We start from the raw sequence: 12705 nt of genomic DNA, 5'->3' as shown, positions 1-12705 counted from the left end.
TACACAGTAATAGACAAATATACCAATACAGAAAGTAATGAATGTGGAGTGAGTGTGCCTGGCAGCCGCGACGGACGCCATTGCCAGATGGAGTGCTGGTTTACGCTGCGCCGATAGCGTTATCTGCCCTGACACCCGCCTATCACGTTACGCGACAGCCGATGAGTGGCTGCGAGGCGTTAGCTCAGCACCGCACAGTACCTACGTCGCGGGGCAAACACACGTACTCACAAACAAATTGAAGAAAAAATTAGAAAGTACCAGAAGACATCGCTCTAATATCACAGTCTAACATGTACGAAAATTTGTTACCATTTGACAGTTGAAACGACTCTAGCGACCCTAGTGGTGAGAAAGCCAGCCGTAAGATTAATATTTGTTTTTAATTACTTTCTAGTTATTTAACAAAAAAATTGTTATGGTGCGAGTCGGTAAGCGTTACGTTCTGAGCACCCAAATGTTATTTTCCCCCTGCTAATATACACTACTGACCATTAAAATTGCTACACCACGGAGATGACGTGCTACAGACGCGAAATTTAACCGGCAGGAAGAAGATGCTGTGATATGCAAATGATTAGCTTTTCAGAGCATTCAGACAAGGTTGCCGCCGGTGGCGACACCTACAACGTGCTGGCATGAGGAAAGTTTCCAACCGATTTCTCATACACAAACAGCAGTTGACCGGCGTTGCCTGGTGAAACGTTGTTGTGATGCCTCGTGTAAGGAGGAGAAATGCGTACCATCACGTTTCCGACTTTGATAAAGGTCAGATTGTAGCCTATCGCAATTGCGGTTTATAGTATCGCGACATTGCTGGTCGCGTTGGTACAGATCCAATGACTTGGCAGAATATGGAATCGGTGGGCTCAGGAGGGTAATACGGAACGCCGTGCTGGATCCCAACGGCCTCGTATCACTAGCAGTCGAGATGACAGCCATCTTATCCCTGTGGCTGTAACGGATCATGCAGCCACGTCTCGATCCCTGAGTTAACAGATGGGGACGTTTGCAAAACAACAACCATCTGCATTAATAGTTCGACGACGTTTGCAGCAGCATGGCCTATCAGCTCGGAGACCATGGCTGCGGTTACCCTTGACGCTGCAGCACAGTCAGGAGCGCCTGCGATGGTGTATTCAACGACGAACCTGGGTGCACGAATGGCAAAACGTCATTTTTTCGGATGAATCCAGGTTCTGTTTACAGCATCATGATGGTCGCATCCGTGTTTGGCGACATCGCGGTGAACGCACATTGGAGGCATGTATTCGTCATACTGGCGTATCACCCGGCGTGATGGTATGGGGTGCCATTGGTTACACGTCTCGGTCACCTCTTGTTCGCATTGACGGCACTTTGAACAGTGGACGTTACATTTCAGATGTGTTACTACCCGTGGCTTTACCCTTCAATCCATCCCTGCGAAACCCTACATTCCAGAAGGATAATGCATGACCGCATGTTGCAGGTCCTGTACCGGCCTTTCTGGATACATAAAATGTTCGACTGCTGTCCTGGCCAGCACATTCTCCAGATCTCTCACCAATTGAAAACGTCTGGTCAATGGTGGCCGAGCAACTGGATCGTCACAATACGCCAGTCACTACTCTTGATGAACTGTGGTATCGTGTTGAAGCTGCATGGGCAGCTGCACCTGTACACGCCATCCAAGCTCTGACGCAATGCCCAGGTGTATCAAGGCCGTTATTACGGCCAGAGGTGGTTGTTCTGGGTACTGATTTCTCTGGATCTATGGACCCTAATTGCCTGAAAATGTAACCACATGTCAGTTCTAGTATAATATATTTGTCCAATGAATACCCGTTTATCATCTGAATTTCTTCTTGGTGTAGCAATTTTAATGGCCAGTAGTGTAAATGGGTGGGAAGATGGCCAAATGATCTGTCGCCGTAGGAATATGAACAGCTAAGCAAAAGATTGGTTGAGCCAAGTGCGTTTTAAATAAATATAAATTAGTGAGCTGCTGATTGGTTACAACTTGTGGCTGAGGCGGACAGCTACTAACAGAGGCCCACATTACTAAATTATCAAGAGATATGAGTGATTGCAAACAGATGTAAAAACAGCCGAATCTCACTGATTCAGTGACATAAGCTGCAACTTTCGAATATGTGTCTAATAGCAGCTTACTCCGTTTAAAACAACAGAAAATAAACATATTTCTTGCATATATTTCTGTTTGTTCTGATTATGATAGGCACTTTCCTTGACACGTAACTATCTCATATAGAGGCTAATGTTTCGCAAGTTCTTACACTTCACTCGGTATCTAATACAACAATATTTCGAAAGCGAATGTGTTGAAGATTCTTGCTGTTTGTGGCTCAGAGATAGCAACAATTCTCTAATTTGTTTCTGTATGTTGAAAAACTGTTTTATTGCTTTCGACGTTTTATTAACGCGTTTGTGTGGTTTTCTCTTCAGATGAAGTTGTGGTGGCTTATTTCGTACACTAAATAAAGTAGATACTGCGTTCCATACAAGTTTCACACGTTTCACATTCACTGATTTGACTGAAGGTGCATTGACGAAAACTTCATCTCACTGAGTAGATAAACGAGGCCTTTCTGTAGAAGGTCATGTCCTGTACGTTTACTAGCTTTTATTATTTTTTTAGAGGAATATGACTTTTTTCAGTAAGTACCTGTAGCTTAGAAGAGAGTCACAAATAAACTGTCCTGTAATTTACCTTTCCATACGTGCCAGGGATCTTAGGGAACTAAAGAAAGACAAATGTGTCGTTGTTCTTTTAGTTAGCGCTAATTTTTACTGCCTCTACATACGTTCCCTACTGTAAAAACTGTGCTACAAATCAATATAAACGTTACTATTAAACTCATCTCAACTCATCCGATATCGTATGCAGAAGTGTAGCTTTCTATCCGCTTGGAGAGCTGCTCTCGCTGCGTATCAGAAAAATGAACGAGAGTGTGGTGACTGTACGTGTTGGACTGTGCGAATAGTGTAACACCACCTGTGTCCTAGGTAATCTGTGTACGCCACTGCTCTCACTTTGGAAGACGGAAGTATCTATGGCATCCTCCTCATAAAGATGTACAGTGTCACCAAAAAAAAAAATTGGTGCAGACACCGTGTGCATCTAATACAAAATGTATAAATACTAGGAAAATTGTATATATACCACTAACTCTGACTCAGAAAAGAAATAATTTCCAGATTAAAATATTTTTTCAGCAAAACAGAATTAAATGAGGTTTGCTCCTGCACAGAAAAAGTACTGGCACACTGTACCACATTTGTTATTGTGCATAACAGACAGCGCTGCGCATACCAGATTTGTGCAATAGCAGTTAACAAACAGTTGAGTCGCTTGGCTGACGGCCGGTGTAAAGTGCATTCACGCGTTACGATGAGTCCGAAGGGGCAGGAGCATTCAGTGTCGTTTTGCAATAAGGTAGTTTTATTGCATTCGCAGTGTAAAAGTTACCGTGAGATTGGTACAGAATTTTTTGTTAGTTATACTACAGTGCAGACTAACATCAAGATATTTCAAGAGACCGGTATAGTAGACAAAGGCAGGTCCGGGCTTCCAACAGTACTTACAAGAAGGGAGCGTCGAAGGATAGTTCGTCTTGCTCAAGAAGAGCCCTATACAAGTGCAGGGTCGTTTGTATTTGGCATCCAGTCAACGTCCAACAAATGGGTCAGCGGTCAGACTATTAGGAATGTTTTGAACGCAACTGCTGTTCGTGGCAGATCTCCTAGAAAGAAGCCATTTATTTCGGAAGTTAACCGAAAAAAAGCTTGCAGTTCGCCTAGGATTACGTAAATCGATTGAGTTTTGGAATGCTGTGCTATTTTCTGACAAATCCAAGTGTAATTTGTTTGGCCCTGACGGAAAGAGAGAAGTGTGGCGCAAACCAAATACAGAGCTCCGATCACAACATGTCCTAACTACAGTTAAACAGGGGGGGGGGGGGGAAGCGTAATGGTTTGGGGATGCATGGCACCTTCTGGTGTTGGTGGTCATGGATCATTGTAAATAAGTCGATCTTTTGCGAGGTGGTTTACATAGCAGTGTATAGAAACTGAGTCTTGATGGCGTCTTTTACTTTCAACACGCTTACGATCCTAAACATACGGCTTTGAGAACTCGAGTGTAGTTATTACAGAATGTTCCAAGAAGGCTTTATACTCCACCACAGAGCCCTGATCTCAGCCCGATAGAGCGTCTTTGGACATACTTGGATACAAGAAAACGTCATTGTACAGGGAAGCAGGAGTTTCAGACGGTGTTGTAAGAGGAATGGTCGAAGATATTACTCGCAATTTGATTCACTTCAAGCCAAGACGTCTACAAACTGTCATCAATGTGAACGGTATACACACAAGCTACTAGAACTGAGTTACGTGAATTATAGAGATTTTAACTTCATTTTTGTGAAGGTATGGCAACATTATTTTGACGTGTACAGCAACTGTTTTGTTTTCTTTTTGTAAACTAATATTTTTGTTGTGAGGAACCAGTTATACTGGAAGAACCTTACGTTTACTACTGTACATTTAAGTAAATATATCAGTGTCTTGGCATCACCTTTGTTTGTTTGTTATGCATATACATTGGTAGTTGTGCCAGTGCTTTGTCGTGTCACAGGAGTGGCAAACGTGACACTTGCTCACCGAGAGTGTTGAAAAAACATCTTGATTCATGTTCGTAGCAAGGTGAATGACTCGGCGCAAGTTATGGTGTGAAAAACACCCCTTATCGCTCCCCGATGAACCCTCTAGATGTGGTCAGATGGGCTCCCGTTTACCCAAGCCAGAGCAGCCCGGCAGACGTGACGCAACCGCGGGTAACTTACCTGTAAGCACAGCCACAGGGTGGCGAGACCGAGCGACAGAGGGTGCCCAGCTTATCCGGGCAGCGGCCCCTCCCGCCGGAGGTTCAAGTCCTCCTTCGGTCATGGGTGTGTGTACTGTTCTTAGCATAAGTTAGTTTAAGTAGTGTGTAAGTCTAGGGACCGATGACCTCAGCAGTTTGGTCCCTTAGGAATTCACACACATTTGAACATTTAACCGGGCAGGCATTGCGGGTGTTGCGTCATACCGGGACGGATAGGGATTCAGTGGCGGCAGGTTAAACCTAACACTGTCTTATTATTATGTAATGTATTTAAATTACATACAAAACGCAGGTATTGGTATTTCTCATTTATGTATATTACGATATTTATTTCCCCTGTTTTGCTGTAAGCGAGGGAATACCTGGGCGAGTACTACTTGTAATGTAGAGTCGGAGAGCGGCCCTCAGATGTCTATCTGTCATTTGTGACCGATGTTTCGATTTGCAAAGCTGTAAGGCTGAAAAAAGATGTTCACTTAATATTTAGAACCAAAAATACTCCGTGGAAAGTAAGAATAAAACTGAATGGTGTATGACTTTGGTGGTCAGCTCTCAGGTCTGCTTTCATCGAGTGATTGAAGTCCACTAACATAAAAACTGCAAATACACAAATAATTGTCCTTTCTTCTTCTGCAACAGACAAAACTTCATTATCAGTCAACAGATCATGGGTAATGCCCACACTTGTAATCTTACCCTCCCACACATACCTATTAAATTTTTCTAAGTGTCTTCATTAGTTTCAAAGTCTTCGAGAGGCGTAAGATATAAAAAAGAAAAACTTTTTAATTATCATCATTTTCTCTTGTTGTTGTTGTTGTTGGCTGCAGTTCTTGTGTCTAGGGGTACATTCTTGTGGCTGGAATTTTGACTTATGGGATTCCAGGTGACTAAATAACTGATGTACTATCTGTTGTCATGATGTTCTTTTATTTTATCCCACTCTTCTATGTCACACTGACTTCTAATCTCCATTTTCATACAACAATCAATTAAAGTGTTTTTGACAAAATTAAAAAACATGTGCATTTCCAGCAGAGGCATGCTCACTATTCCCTTACATTCTGCAGTAATAACTATATTCCCAAAGAGTTTACAAAGCAAAAGAGTTTACAAATCTTCTTGACAAAAGAAGAATCTTTACTAAGTTATATCATTATTTTATAAATGAATCCAGAAATAAATTTAATAATTAGCATTAGATTGTGCGATTAATAATATGAATTTTAAATAAGTCAGATATTTCATAATTTCAAATATTTTTAAAACAAGAGTAATTGTAACTGCATATACATATTAGTACGTAATGATTGCAACAAATTAATTTCTTTTTTATACATTTCAGCCTGAAATATAGTACACCATATACAAAATCATATGAAGTTCATTTAGTTAAACAGCTGAGAATGTTCACCTATACAAGAATTGATAGTATACATGGTATAGGTAATTTCTATAAAAAATAAATAAATAAAAAATAAAATAAAATAAATTAATAAAAAAGAAAGGTAATGTTAGAGGAGGGTGACCTATTACAATTGGTGATCCTGAATCTGGTGATTGAAGCATCACAATGGATGGGTGTCCTTAATTTTGTGCAATTTTTACATTGTACGGTTGCCTGAAATGTGTGGACGGACACGACAGGTATCAGGTTTACACTCTGACCTTGAATGTACCACACATAATTCCCCAGAGGCATGGGCAGGGTATCAGTTTACACCATGACCTTGAAAGCCCACTGATCCACTACTAATAGGGTGGTCCATACTATGACGGCCGACTACCTGTCCCATCCTTTTCAAACTAAAACTGCAAGCACATAAATGCATGATATATCAATTAAACAATGACTTCAGCAGCCAGATACTTGTCATGTGTGTGCGAGTTGTGTTTGCATGAATGTGTGTGTGTACGCTGTCTATTTTCAATGAAGGCCTTGTTGGCCGAAAGCTAATTTTCTGACAGCCTTTTTGTTGTGCCTATCCATGACTCAGCATCTCCGCTGGATGGAGAGTAGTAATGATCCTGTTCATAATATTAGTATACGAATTCATTCGTCATTTTAAACTTCTCCTTAATAATGCGGTCACATTGCAGACCCTTAATTCTAATTGCACACAGTTCTGTTCTCAATCGCATATGATGACATGAAAATATTAATTCCAGAGCAAGTGACCTCAGATCTTCGAATATTTTGACGAATGCTGCATCTAAACTATCGAGAGACGGAGATAATTATTAAAAAATGTCGTTGTTAATGTTAGTTGTGAAATTCGTAATATTCGGAAAATACATGAAATTATAGCCCTGGCAGTGGTTCCCCCGTATCTCCAATTTCATTTGCATTGAGAAAATTTTAGAAAACAGAGATACAATTAACTGACCCTTTCCCTGTAAATAATCATTGAGAGTGTTGAAATAACTCATTAATTCAATAACAAATACTAGGCTAATAATCGATTGAGTATCAGAAAGCTCAGGAACAGTTCAAGTAAATGGAGGAAGAGTTGAATGGTTTCCCCATACTTAGCCATCGTACCGGAGAAATAGCTTCCGCTCAAGCCAGGGATTATATCCAAATTGAACCTATCACTCTACTGTCGAGTGTGCACTGTTTTGAAAAATGCTGACAGATTAAAACTTTAATCCGGACTGGGTCATGAACCCAGACGACCATCTTCATATATGTTTCTAACCTACATTCATTGTGCAACCCTATTAAAGGGTCTCTAAACCCTCTAATTCTGTCCTATTGCGACGTGGAAGTTTAAAATTTGGTTCAAATGTGCCTAGAACGTTACTGTGTAACGGTGCAAAAGCGTGGCGACCTACGACGTCAGCCTAGGGTTGAGTGAAGCCTCAAACAGCAAAATATAGACACGCGGGAAAAAAAAAAAATCAGACGTTCTTGTGAGCTGTTAAGGTGGTTGGCTTAATGATATCACATTGGCACCAAATTTCACTACAGTTCACTGTGGACGTGTCACACAATGGCAGTTTCCCTGATGAATTCTTCTTGGTTTATCAGCCGAGTGGTGGCGTCGTCTTCTGGCGAAGATGATGGGTACGAAACTCATTGAAACGTAGCGACAAGACGACGCCACCACTCGGCTGATAACCCGAGAAGAATTCATCACTGGAATACGCCGAGAAAGATTGCAATCGCATAAATGGCAATGTCCTCACAGCCCCTCTAACCCACATTTTTCAACCCTTCATTTGACGCCTCTGCGATGGAGGTGAGAACCGCGACGCCCAGCCTTGAAATCACGCGGTTTTCTTATGGATGGCCGAGGAAAATATTTCAGACACATCGCCGCTCAGAATCGGCGGCAAAATGGACGTCAGTGTAATCACTTTTCTTGGTGCGTTGAATCCCTCACATTCCGTGGTCGGAAACGACAATTCGCAGTGCGATGAGCAACAGCACGATGTTCTTCACATTCTTTGACACTGCTGAACCCCCCCCCCCCCCCCTTCCCGGACGATTCAGTCCTTCTCTTAGGACATCACGGCTCAATAATCACATTGGGGGGGGGGGGGGGGGGGGAGGGAGTGTCACCCCAACGTTTGCTATGGTGTACAGGGTGGAACCAATAGGGGCCAATCAAAAAGGGGAGGCAATTAAGGGGTTTCGAAAAAGTGACCCTTTCATTGTGTTGTGCAGTGCAAATATTTATAGTAAGGAAGTCACCATGTGGTGGACGTTGCACAGCGTTCGAGAATAATTCGAATGTTGTTTCTCGAAATCGCTTCAGGCGAACTCAGAGATAATTCCTTAAATAGATTAACTTATTGAATTACCATTCCGTGTATTAATGACTTCGATGTTGAACCACAACATTCTTTCTTTACACACTGATTTCTTTGTCATTTAACACTGAAGAAGTACACATTAAGGACGAAAATACTACAGTTCTTAATGACTAACAACGCAGTCTCAATGCGGCCCTGTTATGAAAATCATGGGAAACAATACCGTCAACACAGTTTATAATGTCAATTTCACTGTTAAGAAAAGTAAACTGGTGGAAGGGGTCGTCATCTCCAAACGTATACCGAGCGAGGTGGCGCAGTGGTTAGCACACGGGACTCGCATTCGGGAAGACGACGGTTCAAAGCCCTGTTCGGCCATCGTTATTTATGTTTTCCGTGATTCTCCTAAATCGCTTCAGGAAAATTCTGGGTTAATTCCTTTGAAAGTGCACGGCCGAAATCCTTCCCTCATCCGCTGACACCGATGACCTCGCTGTTTGCTCCTCTCCCCCAAATCAACCATACAATCAGTCCAAATGTTTGAAATTCGGTCTGCGTCTCAATGGTCGAAGAGTGGACTTGTCGGTATTATATAGCACTGGTGTCGTACTGTCCTTACCGTTCGAGAGCGGAAAAAAACGAGGTTTGTTGGAACGAATGGGCATTATCAGGATGTAAGATAAGAGCGCTTTCGAGCGCTGCTAGTCCAGCCTTGGCCACGTAGGCAGACTTTGGCAACAAACTGTCGGAGCATGGGTGCGGCCTTATCGGAGGCGTAACTGCTGGCAACACTGTCGCAACAGTGTCCACGGGAGGCATTTTCCCGCTCATTGCAAATACTTATAGCAAAGACTTGCTTTACCCTCCATTCTTCTACAAAGAGAATGTAAGAGGCGGGAACTTCATTCTGCAGCAGGAAGACAGTCAGATGCAGATATGCGTGGGAGAACAGACCATATTATTGCTGAAACACGCATAGAGGATTGGATATTCGAAGCATGCAGTCGCAGCTCTGGACATATATCTGGGAACTATTGTAATTTAACCTAGAGATCTATAGAAGTTTTGGGTTCCCAGTGTAGGCACTAAGCTGTTTTTCATCATGTCGTGTTGCTTCTATAACACACGTCCACGTGGGTAAGCTGACGGGTTACTAAACACTATGGTAAAAAGAGGAGTAAAAAATATGAATATCAGAACTTCCCAAGTCTCCGACTTCCTTGTTAATAAACAAGGACCATTGCTTCAGTTGGAACAGATGTGACAGAGAATGACGGGTGGGAGTATTTATTACCTGAAGACAGAGAATCCAAATATGGATGACTGCACAAACGTTTTCGTTTTGCTGTTCCCGAGTACTTCGTCCTTTTACTCGTAATCGTTACTATGAAAAGACAATGACAAAACCTACCGCCCATCTTCTCAGACTGTATTTTTATCCTATTCACTGTAATCAAAACTCGAAGCATCGCTACGGTATATCTCAGCCGCATAAGTTTCCTATTGACCACTCGTACCAAGAATCATAGTCGACACCCTTTTTCATAGCCGTCGATCTCCAAAAAGATGTTTTGATGCTAATAGAAAGAAAGGTCGAAAATAATAATGAGAGTGGGTAGGAAAAGCTAACAGAATATTTCATGTTTGCATAACGCAAGGTAATATGAGTAAGCTATCAATAGTGGAGACACAATTTCAGTGACCTTCACCTATCTGTCCATCACTAAAAGTCACATTTGGGAGTATAAAAACGATATCAAAATTCAAGTACTTTCAAACACTAGACCTCATTTGGTGAAACACAACCACCCCTAAACGGCACGCACGGGTGTTTTGAAGTGGTCACGAATCCAAATGATCTTGCACTATTCAGACAGAAGGCCGTTATAACAGTTATTTGGGAAGTTAGCTTGGGAACGTAATTGATAATGTAGCACAAAGTTCAGATTTTGGAAGTTTCAGAATAGACAACAGTAATTCTAACACTTCATAATTCTTTGTGGGATTATTTCTGTAGATATCGAACAATGAATTATATTAAATCAGTAGATATACGGATAGTTTTTACTATGTTTTGAGATCAGCCGGCATACAAAAACCATAATTTTTCACTGGCTACATCGACTACTTATTAGTGATGAATCAATAAAGACACATGGGTTTAAGTTTTCTCACAAGCAGATAAAGAAAAGGCAGATGTGTTTCAGACCTGCGTGACTAGAGGCAGAAACTATGAAAACCACTTTGAGCGTTACAGACATAGTACTGTAATTAACAAAATCATTTGCAAGTTTTCCCGCATCCCACGAAGTGGACAAATTTACACGCCGAGGTAATAACCTCAATAACTGGCAATAGATATTGCAGAATCTCTAACAAGATCAACTGGGAAAAATTCTTGAGTAATGTGGAAGACGATGTATACTAAATACAAAACTTCCTATAAATTATTAAAGCATTTAAATAAACCAGAAGGAGACTACAGACGTGATAACACATGAAGAATGAATTGAACACTATAAAAGTATTTCGTTTAACCCTAAGGCAGATCTTTCTACTAATCCTGAAGACAAGAACGAAGCATTAGTAAAAAGCATTGACTTGCAGTTTTTGAAATTTTCCAGGCGTAAAGAGTATTCCATGGAGTTTCGGGATTGTAGTTGGATTACATCGACTTCTTCCCATGATATTTCGGCTGACAACCATTCAGGTGAGTGTTTTGGCAAAATACTCACCTGAAGATGGCTGAATGTCTGTCAGCCGAAATATCGTGGCAAGAAGTCGGCGTAATCTGACTGAAATCCTGACCTTCAGACTTCAACAGTTTAATTATTTAGGCTGTGATATCTCCTATAATTACAACAGAGATACATATAATAAATTAGGAAGGTACCGCGCAATCCGTAAAAGCATTAGAAAAAAAAATTGACAACGCCGAAAGCGAAGTAAAGCTGAAGGATATGGCAGTGCCGGTTACTCTATATGGAATTGAAACGTGGGCATTAAGACAGAACGGCCTCAGCCATATACGAGCTACAGAAACCGAATTCCTTGGAACGCTCCTGGGATACACACGTTAATAAGTGAAGAAACTGGGATAATGGGGTGAATTACAAATATCTGCAGAACGGGAAAAAGTGGAGGAATACAGAAGCAATTGGAAGAGAGTGGGCAATACAAGGTCCCAAAAATGGCACTGTCATAGACGTTTTCGCCGGAGAGACTCAGGAAGAAGAAGGCTAAGATGGACTGAGGCTGAAAGGATGATGATGAATGATAGTGAATAGTCCAGAAATTTATTTATTTCTTCGAGGATAAAGCTGATAGTGCTACGGAATGACGTAGGAACTGACAAGATGTATTGCTTTAAATAGATCTGATGATGGGGTTTTCCCGAAATGCGTCGTGGTATGAAAAATAAAATTATTTTCGTGATCGATACAAGACTTCCTAAGATGCTTTTGTCTAAAGAAATTATAAGTTCAGACCGGTTTTTAAGGGGAGCTACAATTTTTGTAATGTACCGGCAGCAAATATCAACTACATATGTGATGCGTTTCGGAAAGACTGAATCATACTATGTCCCTCCTATACACATCAACTCACCTGGTGTTGAATTATGGCTAGACGAGGAAACAGTTAAGTTGTCGTCCCCGCTTTGATACCCAGTCCCACCAGAAAGACAGGCCATGGCGCGTACGTCACAGCACGTGACACCGCAGGTTTTACGAGTACCAGCAGCCGTCTCCGGCAGTGAGCGAGTAACTATTTCAGACGAGTTTAATAATCCTTGACAGCGTGTTTAAATGCATGCAAGCTTTTGATAGAACACGACAAAATTAAGATCTTTAGTGGGTGCCTTTTCAATTACATATTGATTTCCCGTGGGTCCTGCACGGAGCCGAGCGTTCGCGGAGTGTGACGGACAAGCAGACTAGTGTGACGTCACAAGTTCTTTGCATGCCCGTGCATGTCGTTGACCCCGTTTGATAACTCTGTAATATGAATCACACGTTTCCGGAAAGAAAAAAAGGAGATTACGTCAGTTTCAGGCGATT

The 12705-nt window shown here is 41.6% G+C and overlaps 1 protein-coding gene across 1 annotated transcript in view; it reads right to left on the bottom strand.

Moving 5' to 3' along the window:
• The window catches only part of LOC126483844 (uncharacterized), a 42084-nt gene extending 29743 nt beyond the window's left edge, over window positions 1-12341 (bottom strand). Inside the window, exon 1 of the mRNA XM_050107059.1 lies at window positions 12254-12341. Within this exon, the coding sequence (XP_049963016.1) occupies window positions 12254-12338 (85 nt within the window). The 5' untranslated portion in view covers window positions 12339-12341. The remainder of the gene's footprint in view (window positions 1-12253) is intronic.
• Window positions 12342-12705: the final 364 nt, after the last annotated feature.

This window comes from Schistocerca serialis, chromosome 1 (genome assembly GCF_023864345.2).
Source record: "Schistocerca serialis cubense isolate TAMUIC-IGC-003099 chromosome 1, iqSchSeri2.2, whole genome shotgun sequence".
Taxonomy (NCBI): Eukaryota; Metazoa; Arthropoda; class Insecta; order Orthoptera; family Acrididae; genus Schistocerca; species Schistocerca serialis.
The sequence above is the reverse complement of the archived record's forward strand: the minus strand, read 5'-3'. Positions and strand labels throughout refer to the sequence as shown.